At 37.7% G+C, this 25,431-nt stretch overlaps 1 protein-coding gene across 6 annotated transcripts in view; it reads left to right on the top strand.

The window, feature by feature from the left end:
* szt2 (SZT2 subunit of KICSTOR complex) overlaps window positions 1–25,431 on the top strand; it is a 124,614-nt gene that overhangs the window by 61,875 nt on the left and 37,308 nt on the right. For 5 of the 6 annotated variants that reach the window (XM_022675382.2, XM_022675380.2, XM_022675383.2 and 2 more), the window contains 12 exons: window positions 509–682; window positions 1,877–2,065; window positions 3,263–3,492; window positions 4,795–4,955; window positions 5,216–5,325; window positions 7,935–8,067; window positions 8,905–9,032; window positions 10,517–10,567; window positions 11,953–12,074; window positions 13,288–13,470; window positions 20,634–20,895; window positions 21,939–22,018. In XM_022675382.2, coding sequence (XP_022531103.2) covers window positions 509–682; window positions 1,877–2,065; window positions 3,263–3,492; window positions 4,795–4,955; window positions 5,216–5,325; window positions 7,935–8,067; window positions 8,905–9,032; window positions 10,517–10,567; window positions 11,953–12,074; window positions 13,288–13,470; window positions 20,634–20,895; window positions 21,939–22,018 — 1,823 coding nt within the window. The remainder of the gene's footprint in view (window positions 1–508; window positions 683–1,876; window positions 2,066–3,262; window positions 3,493–4,794; window positions 4,956–5,215; window positions 5,326–7,934; window positions 8,068–8,904; window positions 9,033–10,516; window positions 10,568–11,952; window positions 12,075–13,287; window positions 13,471–20,633; window positions 20,896–21,938; window positions 22,019–25,431) is intronic. The other variant, XM_022675384.2, reaches the window with a different exon arrangement.

The following is a 25,431-nucleotide window of genomic DNA, read 5'->3' as shown; positions in this document are numbered from 1 at the left end:
TTCTTTAGACTGTCATATTAATAAAACTCTTAGTCGTACAGTAGTGTTTGTTTGTGCTGAAGGATAATTGATTTAGCAGTTTAATGAGGAGAATCTCTCTCTCTCTCTCTCTCTCTCTCTCTCTCTCTCTTGAATCTAACACAACAGAATGAACAGCGTCTCACAAATGAATGAGAATTCAGACTGGATATGACAGCCGCTGCCTCCTCAATTATTTTCTGTGTTGCGTTTCTATTATTTAAGTGCAGATTTATGGATTGTGCTGTTGCTCTGCGTTTCTGTAAACCTTGCTGCTCTTTCATAAGCAGAATCAATTTGTTTCAGTTCATTACTTTTGTGTGTGTAGAAAGCCGCTGCTGGCAGGTGAATGTGTTTCGCAATGTGTATTTTAATGGAATGTTATCTCATCTTGCAGAGCTCACATTATTCTTGTTTCGAGCAGCAATGCATGGGTCCTGTTTTATTTATTTATTTATTTATAGATTAATATTTTTTTATTTCTTTGCAGGTATTGCGTGCATCGCCCTGTCGTTTACAGACGCTCACGCCCAGCCCCTGCAGGTTTCTGCTCAGGATGGTAATAACGCCCTGAAAGGAGATTCATCCACCATCTCCCTCGAACCCGAGCAGTTTGAGACCCTGACCACTGTGGGCAAAATAGATTCACCCAGCCAGAGTGGAGGTATGTTCCCTAATTCTTCCTGAACCTTACAGAACAATTTTCAACGAACTGTGACAAAGAACAATGACTGTGGGATAGGGTTGGGCGATATGGTAAAAAAAAAAAAATATATATATATATATATATATATATATATATATATATATATTGTATCATCAAGATATTAACAGCCATTTGTACAAAAAATTAAACTATACCACAGTTAGTTCCATCCCTGCAATGTGATTAGCTGAGAGGCTATGTTCTATGAGTGCCGTTATCAGCCGGTAATGCACTGTAACCAAAGCTCTCCATGTATTACTCCGCCACATATAGGTACACTAGCAACGATGCAGCGCTTACAAACCAAACAGCACAGCTACAAACAGAGCAGAAATTAAACTATTTTAACTTGCAGAGTGTTTATAACCAAACTTTTTTCTCCTCAAAATCTTTCAGTAGACTGTGGTATAATCGCAATAATACACTCGAGGTTCGTGCTATAACGTATAAAATTGGCACTATTGATATTGGCTGTTATATTGCCATTGCCAGCAGGGCCAATATTACACCTTTTAGTGCTCCCTCTCGTGTATTATTGTCTAATTATTGTGATATATATTGGCATCTACACAAAGTGCAGTGGTGGAGACACAGTCTTAAAAACTGTGGAAATCAGATGTTTTCCAAAATGTAATGCAGTGATTTCTGCGCAGAAATTTGTTGCATTTTATCGAAGTAAACAGGACGAATTACGATCTTTGCAGTGAATTAAGAAGTGGGTCAGTGTTCTTTAAACACTGACTATATCCTGGATGTGTACATTAATAATATTGTGTGTATGAAGCTATCAAAATGTATCATGGTATGATAAAATATCATAATATTGCCCACCTCTACTGTAGAAATGTTAAAAACCTGGAGGCTGTGACTCCATTTCCTTCCAGTTGTGGGAAGGTGACAAACTTTTAAAGTCAGTTATGGTTCTCTATGGGTCTGGAAGTAGTTTTTTTCTATAGCACCACACCTTTATTTGTAAAAACAGCCGTTCTGTATAGCATTTGGTTAGCATTGTCTTGCTAATGACACACAGTAGGTCTACATACAGACCCCCAGCAGACACAAACAGCTTCTACAGCCCACAGCATATAAAATAACCAGTATTGCAGTACAGAAGACTATAGAGTAAGTGTATCTGTGTGTGTTTTTTTTTAGGTGGGGTGTGTGTGAGGTTTGATATTTGGGAGCAGGGGAACATTAGCCCCCTGCAGCTGATGGATAAACTGCGTGGAGCTCTGCGCCATGCGCTCTGTGACGTCATCATGGAGATGAAGGTTTTACCCAATCCGCTGTGTTTAGAGACCTTCTGTCTGCCTGGAGCATCCCAGAGAGACGAACCCAGTGGTGAGAAGATCCCCGTTTCATTCTGTTCATTTATACAGGTTAATTAATAAACAAGGGCATATTCTGAACTACAGTACAATTTCTGATTCTTATGACGATAGAAAAAAGTACTTTTTAATCCATAGAAGTCTTTAGTTGTTGTTGTTTTTGTTTTACTTTACTCTACGCATTCAGTGTACATTATAGAAATTCAATCTATTTGGAAAATGTGACAAAAATATAGTAAAAAGTACGATTTTTCAGATTAGGATTAAATATCACAAATCATAATAAAATATCAAAATAATATCATTAAATAATATCAGAATTGTTGTTTCATCACATTTAACACAGGTATGTGTTAAATACAAAGTCCCTCTTTGTAGCAGAAAATTCTAAATATATCATGTTAATTCTAATAAAAATACAAAAATATATATGTTATACAATTATACTTAAGTAGTCATTCATACATTATTGCAGTGTAAAATGTAAAAAAAAAAAGTGGTTAAAATGTACGTGGTAAGAATATATAAACTATTAAAAATGCAAATTTGTATAAAAATATTTGCATATAGATCCTATATAACAGCAATTCTCAACTGGTAGGTCGCAGACACGTTCTGGACATTAAAAAATATAAAATCAAAAACTATTTAATGCTCATCTGATTTTGTACTCGTCTTTTATATTGGGGAAAAAAAGACAAAGAGAGTTTCTTATTAATGTACACTGAATGTAGATATCCATATCTAATCTGATGACCTTATTTATTATATGTGTGCAGATTTGATATTTTAATTTGATTGTAGTAACTTTTATACACGTATTTGTCATGTGTTCCTCCTCAGTTTCTTAAAAAAAAAAATCACGTGTGCATAAGTATGTATGTTTAAATGTGTTTTTGAAGACTTTTTTTAAATAAATGTGTTTGGCTTGTATTCTATAAAAATGGGTTGAGTCTTAATAACCTTTGCAAAATGTGAGTCCCCTACTCTATAATATTAGAAGTCCAAATATCAAAGATCAGAGGGTAAAAAAGTTGACGGTGGGCCATGAAATATCATGTAATATCATGATAAAATGCTGATGATGTATCATATCTACTTTATTATATGTTTTACATCTTTTGACCATAATATACTTTGACTTTTAAAGGGTTAAGTTTTTGAGAGCTGGTTTAATCTTGGTGTTTTCTTGCCTGTTATGTTGTGATAGTCGCTCTGAGTCTACTGCAGCCGGAGGTGAAAGAAGTGAAAGAAGTGAAGGAAGTGAAGGAAATGAAGGAAAGTCCTCGGAGACTCATCAGTTCTCACGGGGTTAAAACTGGACCCTCCCCCATTACCCTGATCCCCGCCCCCAGCTCCACCCCCGCCACTGGATCAAACACACCGGAGTCAACCACGCCCACGGGCAAAACCATTCGCCGCAGCTTCTGGGAAATCCTGGTACATCTGTTACACACACACACACCCACACAAACACACACACACACAAGCCTAGTCAGCATGGAGCATCTTCATTAGCAGCAAATGACTGTCATTAATTAAAGCTGTCAGCATGGCTTTCCTTCGCTTTAAAAAACACAGCTGATGGTCAGCGCGGTCCTGCTGCTCCGGACCCGAGCGCGGCAGACGCTGATGCACATCCTGTAATGAGGCGTTAGAATTTGTCAGTTGTCGCTTTTCTGTGATCATTTTCTGTAATAATTAGGATATTTTTGATGTGTGTTACTGTGTGTAGCATTTATTTGCATTTAACTCATATACTCTTATTTATATATATATATAAATAAGAGTCCACTTAAAATTGATGAATTTCTTTGATTTTACCAAATTGAAAACCTCTGGAATAAAATCAAGAGGAAGATGGATGATCACAAACCATCAAACCACCAAACTGAACTGCTTAAATTTTTGCACCAGGAGTAAAGCAGCATAAAGTTATCCAAAAGTAGTGTGTAAGACTGGTGGAGGAGAACATGATGCCAAGATGCATGAAAACTGATTAAAAACCAGGGTTATTCCACCAAATATAGATTTCTGAAAACTTTATGAATATGAACTTTGCATGTTTTCTCTGTATTATTTGAGGTCTGAAAGCTCTGCTCCTTTTTTTTGTTATTTCAGCCATTTCTCATTTTCTGCAAAGAAATGCTCTAAATGACAAAAATTTTATTTGGAATTTGGGAGAAATGTTGTCTGTAGTTTATTGAATAACACAATCCTATAAATAGCAAAATCAGAGAAACTGATTTAGAAATGAAAGTGGTCTCTTCCTTTATTTTTTTTTAAAGAGCTTTATATATATATATATATATATATATACACACAGGAACTAGTACTGAGTCCCATGAAAGCTAAAGGGTGTCTCCTACATTGAATCTAGAAGTGGGCTCTGAGTGATCCAGCAATCTAAAGCGCTGTTACTATGAGATCTCTGGTTCGAATCCTGGTCATGCAGCTTGCTATCAGCTATTTAAGAGGACTTTACAAAGCACTGAAACAAAAATCGTATCTGTGTAATATTAGGGGGGAAATATATCAGATTTGGGTCACTTCAGCCTGGTAATGTGAATTTTAAAATAATCCTTCCTATCTGGATCTCACTCAGGATGTGCTTGTGTTTGTTTGTGTGTGTTTGTATGCACCTGTAAGCCTCTAATTAGCAGATGCTAATGCTAATAATGAAGCAGGGTGGCTAATTTCTCTGCTAATTGGAACAATTTCACCGTGTCTGTGTGTGTGTAGAGTAAGCCAGACCCATCTGAGATAGGCAGTCCGAAGACTACGGATGACATCGTGCAGGAGAAAGCAGAAGACAGCCGATTGGCTCGCAGGAGACACAAAACAGAGAGTGTTAAACAGCAGTGGAGCCACGAGAGAGCACCCACCGTCGAACTGGAGACGAGGTCAGCGCGAAATAACACACCAACACACCCACACACACACGCATTTACACCTGCATACACAGCACTGGAGCTGGAGCAAGCCCAAGGTCAACAGATATACACACGCACAAACACACTGACATATGTTATAAAAATGTGTAATGCATAAATACATATATTTACATACAAAGATACGAGAAAAAGTCTCAGAAACATCAAATATTAGCTCTAACTTCCATCTCTCTCTCTCTCTCTCTCTCTCTCTCTCTCTCTCTCTCCAGGCCACTGTACAGACGACATGTGACTCAGTTAGAGGAGGGGGATGCCGGATCTCTGCATCCACTTTATCAGTCCACTTTTCAGCCCTGGGTTATTTTTATGGCCAGACTCGGTAGGTTTGTCTCAATCAGTTCGAGACATGAGACTTTTGACACGACATTTTACATGCTTTTATATTAAAATAAATAAAAATATATTTAACACAGAGATGAAGTATCTCTTAAAGTTACATATTAGCAAATATGCAATTAATATTAAAAAAATATATATTAATAAAAAAAAATATATATATTATATGTTCAGGTACACTCCATACACAAATGAAATATAAAGGGCTTGCATCTATTTATATGTGAAATACAATCCATATATATATATAGTTTTCCCAAAAGGAAAAATTTAAACATTTTCATTCATTTTTTAATATACAGCACCAGTCAAAAGTTTGGACACACTTTCTTATTTCCCTACATTATAAATGAGTAGTGAAGAGATCCAGACTATGAAGGAACACATACTGAATCATGTAGTAACTTAAAAGTGTTAAACAAGACAAAATACCCTGTGAAGCAGAGGGAACTCTTGCTCTTCCTTTCCTGGGGCAGTCCTGATGAGAGCCAGTTTCATCATAATAATGTTTTGATAGTTTTTGTAGTGACTGCACTTAAGGGAACTTTCAAACTTCTTAAAATGTTTCAGTCAAAGATTGACCGACCTGACTGACATTTGTCCTTAAAGTATTTTTTACTTTTTTTTTTTTTTTTACTTATTTGAGTAGTTTTTGCCATAATCTGGATTAGAACATTACTCAAATGGAGCTGTTCACTGTATACCTGTAACTCTATCTCTTCAACTGATGCTCTCAAACACATTTAAGTAATTGACTTGATTTTAATATTAGTCTACAATGCAGAACATTTTTTTAAATATTGAATACATTTGGTGTATCCAAATTTTACTGGGATATTCTATTTTATAAATACATTTACATATATTTCTTTTCCATATAAGACAGTAAACATGCAGTTGGATCATTTGATACACTTCTTGTTTCTTAAATTAAAAAGGTAAAACAAATGTGCTTTAAAATAGATTCAATTACAATAAATTAATAGCTCATATGTGCCAAATGTTTGTTCAGAAATCTATTTTTAATAAATAAAACATATACATTTTTGTCCATTTTCATACAGTGCAAAAATACTAGTTTTTAGAAGATTTTGTAGATTTTGAATATATGTATTTTCCTAGTTTGACCTTTTGAGTCGTGTGTTACAGTGCAGACTGAAGCTCAGCTCTGCTCGAGTTATACGTTGCTATTATAGAACCGGTGATTGTAGGCTTCTCACTCAAATGCAGGTTTTGACATAGAGAAGTTAAAGCCCAGCTTTTTGCAGAGTGCTTTCCGGAGACACCTGCGGATAGATAGATCAATGAGCACTGAACTAATAAAAGCAACGGCAAAGTGGAGCACCAGTTCCCCTCTAAAGCCTCTATTCAAACAAGAACACACGAGCTGAACCCCAGGATGCATGGAGTTAGAAAGACTAAGTGCTGAGTGAGTGATGGAACGACGTTTAATGCTTTTACAGCCCTAATATTTCACATATATATGTAATTCTAAACCTATTCACAGGAGTTATTTTATGTTTAACAAAAAAAATAACTTCTTTCAGGTAAGTTTAAGGTTAGATAAATAGTTTACGTGTAAATCTGTTCAGTTTTCATTAAGTTTAGGTAATCACTTATTTATTTATTTGATCAATTACTGTATTAACAGCTTATTAAAAGTGTGGTACTAAGCATGCATGTAATACATCATGTCTACATATAAGACCTGGGAAATGATACCTTCAGAATGACATGCTCTGGTGAACTTCTTATTTTTAGATATTGATATTTACTTACCAGTTGCTTTAGTCAAAAATCAGCCTGTACTCAATGTAAATTCCAATTAAACTGTATTTTTATTCAGTGTCTGGTGAACGGACTTCAGCAGAAATCCCATCCACACTTAGTTCAGACCCCACATGCATAGAACAACATAAACTTTAATTAATTTAATTTAAGCTTTTTTTTTGTGTTTTTTTCAGGTTTGTGTTTTATTTTTTCCCAGATTTTTCTATAGTTTCATTCTAGTCTTTCCATACACTAAACATTACTTAGCCGTATTTGTCATACCTAATCCATATTATGGCAATAACTCAATACTCAATTAAGTAAAGAAAAAAAAACAAAACTAAATTTAAGAACTTTGAAAATAATAACATTAAAAACATTATGATGAAACTGGCACTCATCAGTGCTGTCTCAAAAAAGGAAGAGTAAAAGTTATTCCTGTTGCACAGGATAAGTTCATTCTTTTATTAATTTTTTTAACATACACTATATGGGCACCCACACATAATATCTACAGGAGCTTTTATCCATTTCTAAATAATAAAGTCATTACTGTGGAGTCGGTCCCCTTAATTGCAATGGCAGAATCTTATGCACCTGTAGCAATGAGACTGAGTGAAAACCCTATAGTCAGTGATGATGATGTGCCCATATACTATACATATACTTGTTTAAAATCACATTATTTTCTCTAGGAGTCTTGAGAGTTTAGAATTATTAGATTTTTTTTTTCTGATAATTTATCAAACATGGGTAACTTTCCTACAGATATTCTCATTTTTATATATATTTTATAATTTTGTCTGTACCGTTCTCTTTTAGGTTGTCCATCCATTCAGCACTGTACAGCTGAGATGTCTTCACTCTTCCTCCTGCCCTCCATAGTTACAGAGGTCGTGCATTTGGTTTCCTCTTTGGCTCCGGACACCACGGTCAAGATTTTCGAGAGGACCAGGTAAGATATAGACGATGCATATGTTTGGTAAAATGAGTCAGCAATGAGGATGGTGAATGTACTGAAATAAATGTTAAAATTCATTTTTAAATATATTACATTTCACTGTTAAAAATGAAGTTTTTTTTTTATTCCAATTCTGAAATAATTAGACTGCAAGATGCTAAAGTTGCTAAAGTCACATTTGTGTATTGGGGCTAATCATTTATGTTTGTTGGATACTGCAATAATTTTGCAAATTATAGTGTTTTTGTGAGTTATGTGAGTTCTGTTCTCTTTTACCACACTTTTCTTTTTTTTTTTTTTTTTGTAAAAAATGTTTTGAATGATGCATCATTTTCTTTCCACTTTACATTTGTGCACCACTTTGTGTTGGTCCTTCACATTAAATTCCAATGAAATGTATTTATATTTATGTTTGTGGTTGTAATGTGATAAAATATGGGGGAAAAAAACAGTGTAAATGTTGTGATGTTGCAGAAGATTGTGGAAATGATGCCACGGCGAATGTCCAATGAAATATTAGATTGTCACCTTTTATATATATATATATATATATATATATATACATTTGACCAGGCAGAATATATATATATATGTATAGTTTGTTACATTCTGTTGCTACAAAAATCTCCAAAATAACTGTGTATTCTAAGTATTCTATATATTTTAGTAATATATAAATTTAGTAATAATTGGGTATTTCTACTAGTTGGTTTATCATGATTTTTTGATAAAATGTAAAAAAAAAAAAAAAAATAATAATAATAATATTAAAACAAGGTTTTCAAGGTTTTTGCACGAGAATGGTGATTTGTTGCTCGTTTCTCTCCGCAGCTGTCCGCAGGGAGACATATTCATCCCTCTGTCGCACGTCCAGCACGTCAGCCAGCCGCCGGCCACCTCCAGGAGCTTCATTGTCATTGGCCGAAACTTCCAGCAGTGGCACTACAGCACTGAACAAGGTAGGCTGAGCCGGCCAGGTCATCTCCACGTCCCTCCTGAGCCCAAATCAGAGCGGCCCTCGCTTGTTCCGTGATTTAATTTCATTTAATTCAATCAGACGTGCGGGTGAAGAATGAGAGGACTTTATCTGTGCTGTGATTTTAATGTGATCTTTTCAAGTGCACAGGCCTTATCAGAGAGCCTGTAATCCTTTTCTCTGAGAGGAAGTCTGTGCTGCTGTGCTGCTTAAAGCTGCGTGTGATGATGAGTGGGTTTTGCTGTACGATGGCAAGCGCTCTCTCTCTCTCTCTCTTTCTCTCTCTCTCTCTTCTGCTTCTGCAGTAATCGAGCTAAAAAGAAAAAAAGAAAAAAAAAAAGCGAGAGAAACTCATTTTCATCAGGCAGTCAATAAATGATGAAAGGATTACCAAACCCCTTACAGGCCCACATTTATTCTCAATCAGCTCATTACTTCAGTCTTAAACAGCAGCTGTTTAGACCCGAGTCTGCCTGCCTTTTACTCCGCGTTCCCTCCATCCCTTTATTTACTCTGCTGCTTCTGTGCATGCATGATTCTTTCAGCTTGTTTTCTTCTGATCTTGATAACAAATGCTTATTCTTTTTGCTGCTGTCTCCTGTTGTATGTGTTTAAGACCTGTCCACATGTGTCTAGATATAAAAAAAAAAAGAGATTTCACTGTTTCCATTTTGTTTTATAGTATTTCCATTTAAACAAATACTGAAATTCTTGCTTGAACATGATGATTCTAAATGGTATAATAGTATCTCATCATAAAGAGAGACAGGAAGATGAATAAACAAAAAATAGATGTTTAATCTATAAGTTAATCTATAAGTAATGTATTTACGCAAGTCATGAAATCAGAATCACTTATTCTAAATCTAAACAGAGCATTACATATATTTGTATTTTTGTAATAGAACAGTATTTGCATTTATAAATATATAAAAATCAGAAATCTAGAACTATCTGCATGTCAACATTATATTTTTATGACTTATGTACATTACTATATGAAGAGTATAGAAGTACAGAGAGGTATTTGAGATGGTGCCATAAATGTGCATGCATGCATTTGTTTAGAAAATATATTTTAGTTTTTTTAGTATTTTCATATAGAGGACAATTATCTCAGTTTTTTGAATATCTGGACACATGTGGATGAGAGCTAAGTGTATGTGTGTCTGTGTGTGTGTCTGTCTGTTTGTGTGTGTGTGTGTGTGTGTGTGTGTGTGTGTCTGTATGCATGTGGGCCTCTAGTTTGCATGACTTTCTGTCTGTATACGTGTGTGTGTGTGTGTGTGTTTGTGTGTAACATTAAGAGAGTGTTTAGACTTATGTTGCTAATCGTGTGTTTGATTTATGTGCATCACATTAGCAGTGTGTGAGTGTGTGTGTGTGTGTGTGTGTGTGAGAGCGTGTGAGCGTGTGTGTGTGTGTAGAGTTGCCATGCAGTGTGTGCTTATCTTTGTTTGCCCACAGAAGAGCGTACAGATGAGGAAAGCTCCCCTGTGCTTTGTTTAAAATTCACACGTAAGTTTGGCCCCCTGAGCAGAGCCTACAGGTTCCGCCTGGCATCTCTCTCTCTCTCTCTCTCTCTCTCTCTCTCTCTCACTCTCTCTCTCTCTCTCTCTCTCTCTCTTATTCTCTCACTCTCTCTCTCTCTCTCTCTCTCTTATTCTCTCACTCTCTATCTCCCTTTCTCTCTCTCTCTCTCTCTCTGTTTATCTCTCTCACTTTCTCTGTATTTCTGTCTCTGTTTCTCTCCCTCTCACACACTCTGTATCTCTCTCTCTCTCTCTCTCCGTATCACTCTCTTTCTCTTTCTCTCTCTCTCTCTCTTTCTCACTCTCTCACGTTCTTTGAATTTCTCTCTCTCTGTTTCTCTTTCTTTCTCTCTGTAAATCTTTATCTCTCTCTCTCTTTTTCTCTCTCTCTCACTCATTTTTTTCTGAATTTCTCTGTTTCTCTCTCTCCATCTTTCCCTCATTCTCTCTCTATCTTTTGCTCTCTCTTGTTCTCTCACTCTCTCTCTCACTCACTCATTTTCTCTCCCTCTCTCTCTCTCTCTCTCTCTCTCTCTCAGTTCAATTTAATGAAACTTTATTAGTATGACTGTGTGAGGTACAGTGTTGCCAAAAAAAGCATTATAACAATTAATAACAATGATATGAACGTGCATAACATACACAATAATAACAACATTTTGAATCAGTTTAACGGAAAGCATCATTATGATTATTTTTATTATTATTATTATTATTATTATTATTATTATTATTATTATTGAAACTGGGACTGATGCTGCTCGAGTCAGCGCTGTAGTTAATCAGCAGTGTGTGTGTGTGTGTGTGTGTGTTTTATTGCACGTGACATTACGGGTCCCGTTCCCCAAACACTCTCTAAATAGCTGTGTTCTCCGAGCCTCGGGGGATTAGGAAGCCCTGCTGAGAATTTTCTTTATGTGTACTTAATGAAGCCTAGTTATGATTTAATCTCAGCGGCAATATTCTGAAAATCTCCTCCTCACCACGGGGTGCTCTTTCTTTAATCAGCCTCACTGACTAATGTGATTGGAGGGATTTAAACGGGATTCTGTTGTTTACTGTTTTTTTTTTTGTTATTTTTGTTGTTTTCTTCCTTTCTATTTATTCTTCTTCTTCTACTTCTTCTCTTTACACTTTGCTTATTTTCCCTCTTTTTGTTCTACTTTTATATTTTCTGTTTTTCTTCCTTCTTTCTTTTCCTTTCTCGCTTTCTTCCTCTCTCTTGTCTTTTATCTTCTTTCTCTCTGGATACTTTTCCACCTCTTCTTTTTTTTCGCTTTCCTTTTCTACTTTTTTATTTCTCCTTCCTTTCCCCCTTTTGCTTTTCATCTCTCTGTCCTTTTCTCTTCTTCTCTCTTTCTCTTCCTCCAGCTCACAAAGGGCTTCAGCGGTTTGAGGCATTGGAGCACAGTGATTGGCTGAGTCCCGGCCAGTCCTGGAGGGGTGTGGCCCCACGCCAGAGGTTTCTACACATTCATATAGTGGATAAAAAGGTGCGTGGGTGGAGCTTTCTGTGGCATGTGCTCGGAACAGTTTAACAGAAAATTTGATCATTTTAACACAAAAAAAATCAGAAGCCAGAGTCTGCCATAGTACAGAGTTGGGTTAGTAAACTTCTGTAATGTGGCAGTAATGCAGAAATATATGATGCAGAAATATATTTGAAGATAAGCAGCAGATGCTGACTTTAAGATTAAATCTTTTCCAGGGATGTCTTTATAACCATACACTGCAAAATGAAATGAACAGTATGACAATGATAACACAAAATAAAATTTCCTTGGTGCCAAATCATCTATTAGGTGTTGTTAGAACCTTTCCTGATTAGTCTGGTTTTTATGTTATATTATCATTAAAAAAAAAAAAATTAATAGTATTAAAAAGTTACTTTATTTCAGTTATTTAGTTGAAAATGTCAAACTCATATATTATATAGATGTATTAAACACAGAGTGATCTTAAGTGATTTTAAGCGTTTATTTTTTTATTGTTGATGATTGTTTCTTACAGCCAATGAAAACCCTAAAATTAGAATATTATATAAGACCAATTGGTACTTTTGTTTGGCAGTGTGGGCGGTGTGCCAAGTCCTGCTGGAAAATGAAATCCGCATCTCCATAAAAGTTGTCAGCAGTAAATTTTGCATTTCATTTATAAAAAATCAAGGGATCAGAGTCTGGAGGAAGAGTGGAGAGACGCACAGTTCAAGCTGCTCGAGGTCTAGTGTGAAGTTTCCAACAATCAGTGATGGTTTGTTTGGAGAGACATGTCTGTCATCTGCTGGTGTTGATCCACTGTGTTTTATTATCAAGTCTAAAATCAGTGCATTTTTTTTCCCCACAAAATCTTACAGCACTTCATATCTTACAGCTTCCCTCGGCTGACTCTAACTTTTATGGAGATGAGGATTTTATTTTCCAGCAGAACTTGGCACAAAAAATAAAAAAATTAAAATAGATCACTCTGTGTGTAATACGTCTGTATGATATATGAGTTTCACATTTTGAACTTAATTACTATAATAAAGTAACTTTTCAATTCTATTCCAAATTTTTTGAGCTGGTATTACAGGTATATATTATGTGAAAATAAACAGACAAATACAAACAGTCCAGTACTACTTGGAATAGAGTGTGTAAGTGTATATACTCCTGCAGTTTTAAGGAAATAACATTACTTGTTTCTCTCTCTCTCTCTGGGCTGCAGTTGACCCTGTACACCTATAACTGGTCGGTGGATTTGGGTGCGTCTCTGAATCGTGACCTGGTGCGGTTGGTGCAGTGGCAGAACGCTCGCGCTCATGTGGTCAACTGCCTGCTGAGCCAGAAAATGGGCCTGTTCCACCACTACTGCTTCACTGATACACCCGCACAGGAGGACCTCAAACAGGTCAGTGATACACACACACACACACACACACACACACACACAGAGAAAACCTTTTAGCTTATTCTTTTTTTCCAAAGCAAAACAAAGAAAACACACATCCATGCACAAAATATGCAGCATATTCTGTACACTGACTATTCCACATAGCATGAGGAAGTCCCATGACTTTTGCCATATCACATGGAAGCTAAATAACACCTCACAGACCGGTAGGATATACTGTACTTGTTTCTTTTGAATTAAAAAGAGTCGCTTGTCTGTTCACATGGACAATTCTAGCCAGACACAGCCGGTCACGATCATTACCACACACTGTGCTCGCCACTTTTGGTGGACATACGTCCTTTGATTTATTACTGATCCAATATACTACGCTGCCCCGGCTAGTGAATTGGGACATGGCAAGGAAAAAGCGCCCTTATAAGAAGATATGGAGCCTGAGAGCAGACGGAAACTAAAGTCACGCCGAGCACAACAGAGAGAGACAGGGGAGGAATGTAAACAAAAGCTCACCAGGAAAGCTCTTTCATTATAGTTCAAACAACCTCACGGGCCAGATGTTTCTTGCTATTGCCAACCCCTGACATAGTGTATATTCAGTGAGGTATCATAAGCACCAAGGCTGGGTGCAGCAGTATTAGCATTAGCTGCTAACCGCACTAAGCGCTAGCTTTTTCGCCATTCAGAGGCGAGTCTATTGGACTGTAGTCTGCATGTTTACTTTGTTAATACATAGTACGTGGGACTAGCTGATAGCGCTAGCTGATAGCAGCCTAGGTTATCGTAACTCTCAGGTTTCCTCAGTGTAGCGCTATCGGCGGCATTTACAAGCACTGCTGCTAACCATGGTAAAATATTGGAAATCTAAGCTTACTGTAAATAAACTGAAGTGATTTTCTCACCCAAATAAACAGTTTTCGGGTGAGAAATCACTCGTTTGACTTTGCAGAGTTATAAAGTTAACATGGCAACACCCCTGTTCCTTACTAGTGTTGCTTATAATGTGCCTTATGTATGAAAATAGAGCAAAAAAAAATGTTCATTGATAGTGCGCCTTGTAGTTCGTAAAATACGGTATATATTTGTGTGTATGCGTGTGTGTGTGTGAGAGAGATAGAGAGAGAGAGAGAGAGATACAGAAAGAGAGATGTGCTGCAAATAAGTGTATTCTGCACATTGAACCCCGGCAGTGCCTGAGGTTCCCTGACATCAGTGTGATGGACAGCTGTTATCGCTCCGAGGGTTTGGTCACTAAGAACCGAAACACACCAGTAACACACACACACACACACACACACCGCTGTGGCCTGCCGAACAGCTGGCCGGTCTCCCCTGTAGCTGCTGGGTGGCCACAAGCTGCTGGTCTGAAACCAAACCACTTGTCAGCCTTTAAGCATTTCCACTATGATCAAATCAAGGTGTCTTATTTGTCTTTTGTAAAAGCCCCTTGAACTTGTTTACGCGTCCCAGCAGAGCAGCTGAACAGAAATAGTTTCCGCTCAGCAGCATCTGTCACCGTGTCCTGTTTCTGTTTTTATTGATTCCGATGTCAGGTGTTTCTTAAGATTGCGCTCCAGAATGTCAGGATGTATTTCTGGAGCCAGATGGTTGTTGCTGATGTTTTTTTTATTGGGAGTTTTTGGGTGAAGTGTCCCACATATAGCTTTTAATTTATTTTTCATGTGACAGTAACATGCTCCTTCAGCAACAAAACAAAAAAAACACTCTCGTGTGGACAGTTTTTTTTTTTTTTTTTTTATCAACTGTTATCTCTCCGAAAGACACAGCACTGCAAAATTTGATGTGAGGAAATCACAGTTTTCTACATTTATTTTGACTTTATATTTCATTGCAGGCTGTATGAACCCAAGATATTTCATGTTTTGTCTGTTCAACTTAATTTAATTTGTTAAAAAAACATTAATTCCTGAATGTTTAATTTAGGCCAGCAAAACACATTCCAAAAAAAAATGGAACAGGGAATTTAGAGCTAGCAATGAATTAAAATTCATATAAAATATAAATAAATAAATAAATAATAATATAATTTCAACAGCTAATTACAAAAATGAATTGCTACTAAAACAATGTCCATTAAAGGCATTGCGGAGTACAGATGGGCAGAGTATCCCCAGTTTGGGTAACACTTCACAATAAAAGTCTCAATGAACAGTACTTAATAAAGTAATGAATCTTGTTAAATGATTTAAGTAATGCCTCAACTAAATATTAATCGACATTACCTACAACATTATTAAACATTATTAAATTGTAATGCTTAAATTGTTGTAAATAATAATAATTTAGACATTAGTAAAAAATATATATAATGATTAATAATATCTTACTAGTGTCAGTTAATAAGTAGTTGATTAAAGCAGCATTGTAAGCATGTTCCTTAATATTCTTGCTTTTTTTTTAATTGAAAGAAAATTAATGCTGAGAGGGGAGGGGACTAAATATTTTAAATATTCTAATTAGTATTCTAATTAGTATCAGTATGCTTCTGCAAACACCTCTGTAAAGCCAAACATCAACAATAAAAGAAGTAAACACTTTAAATAGATCACTCTGTGTTTAATACATCTATATCATATATGAGTTTCACATTTTAAACTAAGTTACTGAAATAAAGTAACTTTTCAATTATATTCTAATTAAAAAAATATGTATTTTATTCTGAGCAACAAAATAATCAAACTTTAAATATTTAGAAAATTGTATTTGATGAAAAATAGATGAAAAATGTCCAGAAGTTGTGTGTTCAGGAGTTGTGTGTCCTGTATATTCTGATGTTCGCTGTATAACCTGAGGTAAACACATCACATCACATCTTTCATGCCAAAGATAGAATCCAGGCTTGTCCTGAATACAGGTTACAGAGTTTTAACAGATCCTGGATCTGCTGAATCAAAGAGTTGAGGATGTTTCACAGCGAGTGTGTCAGATGGTGAGTTCTGATGCATTTTGTTCGCTGAAGTGTGTGTGTGTGTGTGTGCGGTGTTGGATGGAGTGTGTAGAGTAGTGTCTGATAGACGGCTCTGTGGCCTTTGATAGCGAACGCTATGACCTAGTTTAGTTCCTCCTCTCTATCTGTTTTCTCCCTGTTTGTTATCTTTCGCTCCGCTTGCTGCACCGTGGCCTCCGCTCCCAACTCCTCTACCAAGCTTTCAGTCAGGTCTCCTTTCACACGCTTTTGTTCTCCAGGCCTTTTTTGGCAGAGAGAGAGAGTTTAGTGTTTATTACAGATCTGATCACCCGCTCTCCGCTCTTCCAGAATATTGGCATCAATTAAAATGCATTTGGCAAAAGGTCTAATTTACACAAATGTAAGTGATCAGCCAAGCTTGATTCATTAGATATGAGCTGGAGATCTGACAGACTTAAAGTCCTTTGGGTTTAATATAGTATCCATCCATCCATGTTCCATTCCATCCATCCATCCATCCATCCATTGTCTTATTCCATCCATACATTGTCCCATTCCATCCATCCATCCATTGTCTTATTCCATCCATACATTGTCCCATTCCATCCATCCATCCATCCATCCATCCATCCATTGTCCCATTCCATCCATCCATCCATTGTCCCATTCCATCCATCCATCCATCCATCCATCCATTGTCCCATTCCATCCATCCATCCATTGTCCCATTCCATCCATCCATCCATCCATCTATACATATGTCCCAATCCATTCATCCATCCATCCATAGCAAATCTCATCTATCCATCTATCCCATTCTATCCATCTGTCCAATTCCTTCCATCCATCCATCCATCCATTCATCCATCCATCTATCCCATTCTGTCCATCCGTCCCATTCCTTCCATCCATCCATCCATCTATACATATGTCCCAATCCATTCATCCATCCATGTATCCATCCATTTATTCATCCATTGTCCCATTTCATCCATTCATCTATCCCATTCTATCAATCCATTCCATTCCTTCCTTCCATCCATCATCCCATTCTATCCATCCATCCATTGTCCCGTTCCATCCGTCAATTGTCCCATTCCATCCATCCATGCATCCATCTATCTGTCCCATTCTATCCATCCATCATACCATTCCATCCACCCATGCATCCACAAATGCATATATTGTACATGCATACAGTACCAGTCAAAAGTTTGGATACACCTTCTCATTCACTGTTTTTTTTTAATTTTTTTATTTAATTTATTTTCTACATTACATTGTAAATCCCCTGCCCTGAACCAAACTGAAATAGGTCATTTGTACAGATACACATGTAGCTAACAATTCTTCTAAAAAGATTACAGCTTCAGATTAGCTTTTGCTGTTAGCTGGTGAGTTTATGGCTGATGTATGAATGTATTATTTATATTTCTGTTTGACTTCCACAGACTTTTTAGATTTTAGATGATTGAAGTTTGGCAGAAAGTGCATTTAACAGTTGGGAAAAATCTTTTTTTTCTTTAATGCACTTATGAGTGTCCTCTTAGGGAGCATTGCTTTTAATTTTATATATATATATATTATTATTTTTTTTTTTCATGAACTTTCTTGTCTGTCACACAGTCTTCTTGGCATAATGAGCTATGACAAAAAACTCTGCCAGTGAAGAAGAAGTGAAACGGAACATCCGTACCACGCCTGAAGAAAAATCGCACAGACCTTTCTAAAAAAAAAAAATGTTCTCTTTCTTTTTCTCCTCAATGGTTCCACTTAGTTAATTTAATCACTCTTCCGCTAACAAGCAGCGACAGAAGGCAGATCCAATGCTGCAGAAAATTTGCCCTTGCTGCCAATCATTTGTCAGACTCCCAAGAGGAAGCGTCCATGCGCTAGTTAGCCTCCAGCTACCCCTTAACCCAACCACCCCCATGCATTGGCGCGTGGGTTTAAAGCTCAGCATTGCTGGGGCATCTGGACCGCCCGTATCCAGCATTTTTCCTAACCTTCATACATCCTCTGAGGCCCCCAGTTCGCCCTGTGGTGCTTTGGCAACTGTGCCGAATGCTAACTTGCCCAAAAGTGCCCAAAAGTTCCCACAAGTGGTGCAGTTGGGGTCTAAAGTCTGTGCTGGGGTGGCATGGCAGGCGTCCCATAAGCTATAAGAGCCTGAAATCTGCCTGTTGTCCTGCTCTATTTTACCATGAAGCATGTAATCGTATTCTGAAGCTGTGCTGGGTCAGAGACACGGGGCTTCTTAATTGGATGCCTTAATGAAAGCAGCCGTGTTGGCTTCAGTTGAACTCCATGGTGCTTAGGCCTGATGAACAGAGATAATGAACCGTCTGTCTGGCGTGATGCTCTGTCTCTCTCTCTCTTTCTTTCTTTATCTCTGTTTCTCTCACATGCAAAACTTGTTATACTATAGATTGTTTAACCAGGCAGAGAACATGTGTAGTCCTGGATTACACAGCATTTTGAATAGATCTTTTTATTTTTATTTTTGGTGCATCAATTTCCGACACATGCAATATATACAAAAGTACAAAAGTATTTGGACACCTGCCCAGTCATTGTTTCTTCCAAAAAGAAGGTTGGAATTAGGGAAGAATTGTCTTCGGTTTGCACAAAAACAGTATTTGAGACATATAAAAAAAAATTGATTTCATTTAAATATGTTGCAAATGTTATATTTATGTTTAAGTTTAAGAAAGCATATGCTGCCATAATCATGAGCTGTATTGGAACAAGCAGTCATCAGTGCTTTATTCACGGTTGACACATGCAATGCAGAGTATAGGGCAGAATAGGTAGTATAATAAGTATAGTGTAGTATAGTCTAGTTAAGAGATTATAGGGTAGTGTAGGGTGTATAGGGAGTATAAGAAAAATAGTGGAGTATAGGGGGCAAAGGGTGTATAGGGAATATAGTGAAGTATAGGAAGCATGGTGTAGTTAAGGGATCATAGGGTAATATAGGGTGTATAGGGAGCATACGAAATATAGTAAAGTATAGGAAACATAGTGGAGTATATGAAATATAGTGGGGTATAGGGAGCATAGGGTAGTATAGGGAGTATAGGAAATATAGTGGAGTATAGAAAATATAGTGGAGCATAGGGTAGTTAAGGGATCATAGGGTAGTATAGGGTGTATAGGGAGCATAGGGATCATAGGGTAGTATAGGGTGTATAGGGAGCATAGGGATCATAGGGTAGTATAGGGGTCATAGGGTAGTATAGGGTGTATAGGGAGCATAGGGATCATAGGGTAGTATAGAGGTCATAGGGTAGTATAGGGGTCATAGGGTAATATAGGGTGTATAGGGTGTATAGGGAGTATAGGAAATATAGTGGAGTATAGAAAATATAGTGGAGCATAGGGTAGTTAAGGGATCATAGGGGTGTATAGGGTGTATAGGGAGCATAGGGATCATAGGGTAGTATAGGGGTCATAGGGTAAGTCACGTGTAACATATTCATATTGACATATAGCATGTTATAAACACAGCTATTAATGCATTACGATCACAATTTATTATGCATAATAAACATGGCTATGATAGGTTATACATTTTTCTATAAATATGTATAATCATGTTTATCATGCCTTATGAATGCGTTATAATCTACTACGGGTATGTTTATACAGCCTTGTAGAGATGATTTAGAGAGTTTTTTTTAACATTTTTGATTTAGAGATATTTTAATTAATCAACCTAACCCAAAAAAGGTCAGAACCTTTTTGCAATTTTTTAAATCTTTTGTCCGATTTCAAATATTTTAAGTGTTTTCAGTTTGTAGAAAGTTGTAGGATGGAAAAGCTGTTTCTGTTAGTTGTTGGCTGTTGAAGGGTTAACTGTTTAAAAGCTGTGTGTTTCAGTAATGCTGTTTGAAAAAGAGACTTCAATCGTTTACATGAAAGAGAGGCTAATGCCGATATTCTGCACTCGCTCCTTCACTCCGCAGCACTTTAAACATCCCACACTGCATTATAGCATTCATTTAGTTCAGCAAATCACTCAGGAGAACCATTCTGATGGGATCCCTTTTTTTAAAGTGTTAGAATTCTGTTCTTTTTCTCTTTGTCGTTGTCATTTGTTCTTTCATTTAGTTTGATTTTAGCTGTGTTCTTTTACACTGATATTATGCATTTTTTCTCTCTCTCTCTCTCTGTCTCTCTCTCTCTCTCTCTCTCTCTCTCTCTCTCTCTCTCTCTCTCTCTCTCTCTACAGGAGCCTAACCCTTTCCTGAACTCTACTATGGAGGCTGAAGCTCTTTTGCGTGTTTCTGTGCCCCCTGCGCCCAATAAAGACCCCGCACGTTTGGGCAGTGCCCGCACTTTGCCCCCGCTGCCCTTCCCCGCTGACCTCATGCCCTTTGATGAGGCCCTGAGGGACGTGAGCACCGGGCGACTGCTGGCCAATCAGGAGGGAGCGGACATTGTGGCCCGACATGGGGCTCAGCTACTGGAGGTCAAGGCTGCAGAGCGCAGAGGTGAGGCTTTATGTGTCCACACATCTCTCACACACCTCATGAGGCGTGTTTCCACTGCTGTATCTTTTTCAGAGACTCAAGAAGTGCTTTTACCTTTAGAATGAAGGATGATTTTAGTTCTTGGCTCTTAGGACCATGTACTGCTGAGGTTAAAACTCACCATTTGTATTCTTATTTGTTTTATTTGTCTTATTATTTGTATTATTATTATTAGTAGTAGTGCAGTCCTTTTCATAAAACCTAAAACCTTTTTTTTTTTTTTTGCCACAGAGGATACATGATCGCAGGCATACATACTGTATTTTTCGGACAATAAAATCCTTTTATCTTCCCAAAAAATCGACTATGCGCCTTATAATCTGGTGCACATTATGTATGAATTCTACCAGTCAGGTATTAAGGAGCTGTAAAAAGCCACTCTGCTAAAGTACTGAGTTATAAGGGTGAGCTTTCAGTGAAGTTTCTCCAGCACTAAGGCTGGGTGCAGCAGCATTAGCATTAGCCGCTAACCACAGCACTAGCTCTTTCGCAATTCAGAGGTGAGTATATCAGACTGTATTCTGCGTGTTTGCTGTGTTAAAACAAGCTACGTTCGCTACATTCCGCTAGCGCTGGCTAATGCTAATGCTAATGCTGTTGCACCCAGCCTTAGTGCTGGAGAAACTTCACTGAAAACTCACACTTAGACAAAATATTGAAAATCTAAACTTACTGTAAATAAACGGAAGTGCTATCTTTAATCATCCAAATAAACGGTTATCAGGAAAGAAATTTAACATTCATTTGACTATAAAAGAAAATTAGGTTTTTTTTATTTTTTAAAGGAATTACAGTTTTGTTTACTAAGGCGCTTCCCTCAGCTTTTTATATTAGAAGGGAAACATGGCTACATGCTTATTAACATCGATTTAGGCATCCTTACTAGTGTTGCTTAATGTGCCTTATAATCTGGTGCACCTTATAGTCCGAAAAATACGGTAAATAAAAATAAATGCATATCTTTGGTTCTTATTCTTTATCATTTTATTTAATCACCATTGCAGAGTTGGAGAAGCAGATGAAGATTGAGAACCTGTTTGTGACGTGGCAGCAGAGATCAGCCCAATCCAACATGCCTATCTCGGTAAGTGGCCGGCTATGACACGTCAGTCCCTCGCTGCGGTTCCTTCCACTCTCTTCATTTAGCAGAGCGCCCCCCCGAAAGGCTTCAGACCTCCGGGGCTCTGGCTGCTAATCCCTGCTGCAGAGCCTGTGAGCTCCAGGGAAACTCACTTTCTGTCACAGTCAAACTCACATCACACACTTCGCAGTGTCAAGAGAAATGACCCAGCACTAAAGATCTGCTGAAGACTAGCAGGACAGAAAGTGTGAGCGATTGTGTGAGTGAGAGAGAGAGAAAGAGAGGGAGTTGAGGGGGAGAGGGATGGAGTGATAATCTGTGATCAGTATTCTCCATCACACCTCCAGCATGCCATTTTCCTTGGTGCTGCTGCTGCTGCAGCTCTTCATGCCCGGGCACAGGACACTGTCCCTTCCTGCACACAAAAATACACTGAGCTTTGTTTATTTGTACAGGAAGAAGACATGAGGACATATACGTATTGTTTGTCTTTTGTTTGTTTGAGTTTATATACTTATTCGTCCCACATTTTTCAAGATATTGACACTTTTTCATCAAATTCAAATGTATTTATATAGCGCTTTTTACAACTGATGTTGTCACAAAGCAGCTTAACAGAATTAAGAATGAGACAGAACACTGAACATATAATACAGAACCAAGGAAAAACTCCCTCAGAGCTGCAGGAGGAAGAAACATGTATTGAGGGGTCATCGTACCGCTCATGAAACGGCTTTAAAATGAATGTTAAAAAGTCTTTATACATCCATACAGGTCTAATACTGTATATTCAGGTGTATAGCAGCGCCACTAATGAGAAATGGAAGCAGTAAGAGTTCATATAAAGTTGGATGGAATCTGTAGTGGAGAGTGAGCAGCTAGTCCGAGGCAGGCGAATAAACTGGATGCTGATCAGCTGATCTGTGGTGGGTGATGGATGAAGAAGAGCAGACTTCAGAAACTTCCGTCAGTCTGGCCGGACAGGAGACATGAGATCCCGAGGCTCCAACATCCATCGGTATCGGGTCAGACAGGTGGGCAGTCAGTAACTCGGAGGAAGCCAGAGAGATGGAATTAGTTTAGAATGGGTCTATGTAGAACAGAGACTATAAAACATTATTAGAGTGTGATTATCTAATGACCAGAAGGTAACATAGACACGGAGACACCCTGAAACACTGGCATCCACCCACTCCACCGTCCACAAAACCTAAATGTACAGGACAACAGCACCAGCATCTCAGTTTACCAGAATTCCCTATGTCCTTCAAGCCCGGAATCTGCAGCCTTATCTAAAAATATCTAAGGGAAACAAAAAACATTAATTACCAAAAACTAAGCTTAACAAGCAAGTTTTTAGTCTAGACTCAAAGATTGAGACTGTGTCCGAGTCCCGAACATATTCGGGAAGATTATTCTAGAGTTGAGGCGCTTTATAAGAGAAAGCTCTTCCTCCTCCTTCTTCTTGTTTACAGTATCTCAGTATATGAAATGTACAAAATGTACCCTGCCCTCTTATACCGTGCTGTTAAAGAATTCTGGAATTTGTGCACATTATGTTAAAATGTCTGTCACATTGTTGTGTTTTTTTTTTTTTCCCTCATGGTCTCTTTTATGCATTATTAGGTTTTAGTTTAAGATATAATTGCTTTTAAAATGAATGACATTATATCTTATATCAAAACTTAATAATGCATAAACAGGATCATAGGGGACAACAATCATAACGATGTGACAGATATTTTATATATTTATTAAGAAAATAAAATTACACAATCACACAATCCCCCTGTGTGAATGATAGATTGCCCTCTTCAGTAGCTGGCTACAGTTGGGATGTTTTTTAATATATTTTATTAAAACAGGCATAAAATACATGTCGCATTTGTTGTGTTGGTTTTGTTCCCTTGTCATCTGTTTTCTGTTCTGTATTATTATTATTCATATTATTAGGTTTAAGATAGAATGTCATTCATTTGAAATATATTTTGCACAAATAATAAATAAAGGAATTCAGATAAACAGGGACCAACATGTAGTGTGCCTCATATACGTATGCTTTGTGATAGTGGGACGTGCATCTGTGTAAGCAGACTAAGTTTGATATCATTGTGTACTTTCATATATGACCATTTTTTTTATTTTTTTATTATCAAAATATATAACCTATAAGAGGTTATTTAATTTACCAAATAGTGGAGCCAAGTATCTACTTTCACATGAGCCATTAACTGCCAGGGTACATTGTAAGCGGAACACATGGATCCTCAAAATGCGTGAAAATATGGGCTCTGAGAGGTTCGAATCCTGGTCATGCAGCTTGCCATCAGCCGCCAGAGCCCCGAGAGAGCACAATGGGCCTTGCTCTCGCAGGTGGGTACAGTAGATTGCGCTCGTTCCCCTCATCACGGCTAGGGTGATGTGGATCTGCGCCTGTGAGCTGATGTGTCAGAACCGAGTCGCTGTGCTTTCCTCCGAGCGTTAGCGCTGTGATGCTACTCAGCAATTCTGCATCAGCATTCTCTTTCTCTCTCCCTCTCTCTCTCTCTCTCTCTCTCTCTCTCTCTATATATATATATATATATATCCTGAGACCTGGATTTTTTCTTGGTGTGCATTTTTAAATGTGCCTAGCTGTTGGGATCAGTTAGACCTAGCAAATATAAAAAATAAACTTTTTCATTGTACAGGAAGACATTTTTGAGAAAAAAAAAAAAACATATGGGAACAGTTGTTTATTTTAATTTTAACAAAAATTAACTTTGCCATTTGGGATCAGAAACTAAATGTTAGCTTTGCACTGTGAGAAAATAAACTAGTTTTAAACATTAAAAAGTGAATGATAATTGTTACCTGGCTCATGTTTCTGTCTGGACTGGCTGTAGAAACCTTTGACTGGGATTCCTGCACTCTTCAGTGTAATATTTTCATGTTGTGACCACTAGATGGTATTGGCAGTATCTCCATATGAGGCAAAAGGGTCAGTGTTTAAAAAAAAATATAAGTACAGTGCAGAGAAGCAGAAATGTAATGTCCCTATATGAGGACACTGGGTCTCAAGAGGATATGTAGTGTGTGTGTGTGTGTGTGTGTGTGTGTGTGTGTTACTGCTCACTTTTCTATACGCTGAGTACCGCAGTGTCAGCTGTACTTCAGCTTCCCCAGCCCCGCTCTACGCCCGCTGGCCTCGGGCCGCTGTCAGACAGCCATTTCCATGCCCATAGGTCATGAGTGATAGCATCAGTGTCACACACTCTGCAGCAGGATGGATGGTACAGGGCAGATCCATCACAGGCTGTGCATTAGAACCGTGTCCCTGACACACACAACATCCGTCACGGCCCTCCTCACACACACGCGTCAGACACGTCTCATTTACATGACTGACAAAGCCCTGGATGATCGCTGGATGAGAA

This window comes from Astyanax mexicanus, chromosome 5 (genome assembly GCF_023375975.1).
Source record: "Astyanax mexicanus isolate ESR-SI-001 chromosome 5, AstMex3_surface, whole genome shotgun sequence".
Lineage (NCBI taxonomy): Eukaryota > Metazoa > Chordata > Actinopteri > Characiformes > Acestrorhamphidae > Astyanax > Astyanax mexicanus.
The sequence above is the reverse complement of the archived record's forward strand: the minus strand, read 5'-3'. Positions and strand labels throughout refer to the sequence as shown.